The sequence below is a fragment of the Nematolebias whitei genome, chromosome 19, assembly GCF_014905685.2.
Source record: "Nematolebias whitei isolate Nwh7 chromosome 19, NemWhi1, whole genome shotgun sequence".
Classification (NCBI taxonomy): Eukaryota; Metazoa; Chordata; class Actinopteri; order Cyprinodontiformes; family Rivulidae; genus Nematolebias; species Nematolebias whitei.
Window position 1 is genome coordinate 17,049,184 of NC_056516.1, and position 1,911 is coordinate 17,051,094.

The following is a 1,911-nucleotide window of genomic DNA, read 5'->3' on the forward strand; positions in this document are numbered from 1 at the left end:
AGGTTTTAAACTTTAACTAAAGAAATTGTATTTTCTGTACTTCAAACTTGCTGAAATGGAAGAACAAGCTTAAGCAGAAGAAGCAGAAAAAACATATTTTCTGAGTTTGGTTTAAAGAAGCAGAAATGAGCAGATAAATTAGTAAATTAGCTAAAGCAAAGCTGAAATTAGCAAGAAATAGCTGAAAAGTACCTGAAATGGCAGAAAGAAGCCTAAATTACCAGAAGAACGAGGAGAGAGCACAGTTGTGCACAATTTGGCTGTAAGACGCAGAAATGTGCACATAAAGTGGAAATTCTCTGAAAAAAACTGAAATTTACAATTTTTAAAAAATAAATACATTTTAAATAAACAATCCACGCTGCACGGATTGTTTATTTAAAATATTACAGTGTTTAAATTGAAATTGTTTATTTACACAGAAGGAGATCAGGAGCAGGTGAGGAGTGTGACTGCAGTGGAGAAATGGGCGTGGCAGAGAGCGGAGATCAGGACACGCTGCAGGAGGGAGCTTCTCCCTGCACCTGTGGGCTGCACACAGGTGCAGCAGGTGCGAAATCATTTTAAATAATTTATTTTAAATAAACAATCCATGCCACTCGTCCAGCTCATCCATCAATCAGCCAATTGTGTGTCACGTCCAATTTTACTTTGAAAAACCGCAAAAACACGAGTCTGCAAAAGTGGAACTAGCGAGGGGACTACTGTACATGAATGTTTCTGTTCAGTGTCCTGAGATGACCTCTGTTGTGATTTGGTGCTATATAAATAAACTAAATTGAATTAACCCTGTCCTTCACTGGGGAAAACTAGCACTGCCCCATTCAGCCGGGGGCTTGTGAGTAGAACCCTCAACGACCTCATGCTGTAGATCTTTTCTCAGCTTTCATCATAATTTTAGCTCTGAAAAGTTAATTATTGTTTAGACGCTGATTATGAAGTGAGAAGGTGACAAGTCTAACCTCCTTTCACTTCCAGTGAACAGCGTCAGTTTGAGCTCAGACTCTGACTTACCTCATCTATTCCACGCAGAGCCACTTTGGTGGTCCACCAGTAATCCAACGAGATGAACAGGCCCACAGACAGAGACCTGGACACAGACCAGGTGACGGGTTTAGTGCACATACACTCCCCAAAGGACATTTAGTGAGATATTAACATGCAAAAAAATCCATAGGAATATATTGTACGACTTTGGTCCACAAAATAAAGTCTCTGAGGCTGAGCAGAGTTTGCTCTGCGACGCGTCCCCATTAATCCATGCACCTTGTATTTTATGTATTTATTAAACCACAATTACTTTTGCCCTCCATTAAACAGCACCTGTATTAGTTTACATCACTGATAAGTATGACTGAAAAACACATCGATCCAAAAAAGTGACGGTCAACAGTGACGGTCCTCAATCGACAGTCAACAGAAAAGTTTGCAAAAACCCTATTAAACCAACACCTGGTGCCATATGTGACCACGCCCCTCATGCACTTACCTGCAGGACTGGACAAATCTGAACACCTGTGCCACCATAAACAACACAACACGTAACAGTCATTTTGGCTCTTACATAGAATTAAAAAAACATACATGATAAGCTGACTGTATTCTAAGCTCATGATTTTTGATTTAGATTTAGATTGAAGATCTTCTGACTCGTCACTATGGCCACGACAAACTGTTAAAAGCAGCGTTTCAGACAGCAGAAGATAAAGAAAACCTAAAAACTGCATCAACGTGCAAACTCTGACACGTTGCTTGAACCAAAACCAAAATGCCATCCATCCTTTACACTTTGTTTCTGCATTTTGCTTTTCTCAAACGAATAACCACATTTTGTAACATCACCAGTTGTTTGTTTGAGGTTGTGTTTATTTCATTTTATGATCCGATCTTTATTTCTTTTTAACAGACCAG

General features: G+C 39.4%; 1 protein-coding gene across 1 annotated transcript in view; it reads right to left on the minus strand.

The window, feature by feature from the left end:
* Positions 1-41: 41 nt before the first annotated feature.
* Positions 42-1,911, minus strand: part of LOC119426086 (protein mono-ADP-ribosyltransferase PARP10-like) — a 3,706-nt gene continuing 1,836 nt past the window's right edge. Inside the window, exons 3-5 of the mRNA XM_037693644.1 lie at positions 1,490-1,515; positions 1,015-1,090; positions 42-50 (exon numbers count right to left, since the gene is read on the minus strand). Of these exons, the coding sequence (XP_037549572.1) occupies positions 42-50; positions 1,015-1,090; positions 1,490-1,515 (111 nt within the window). The remainder of the gene's footprint in view (positions 51-1,014; positions 1,091-1,489; positions 1,516-1,911) is intronic.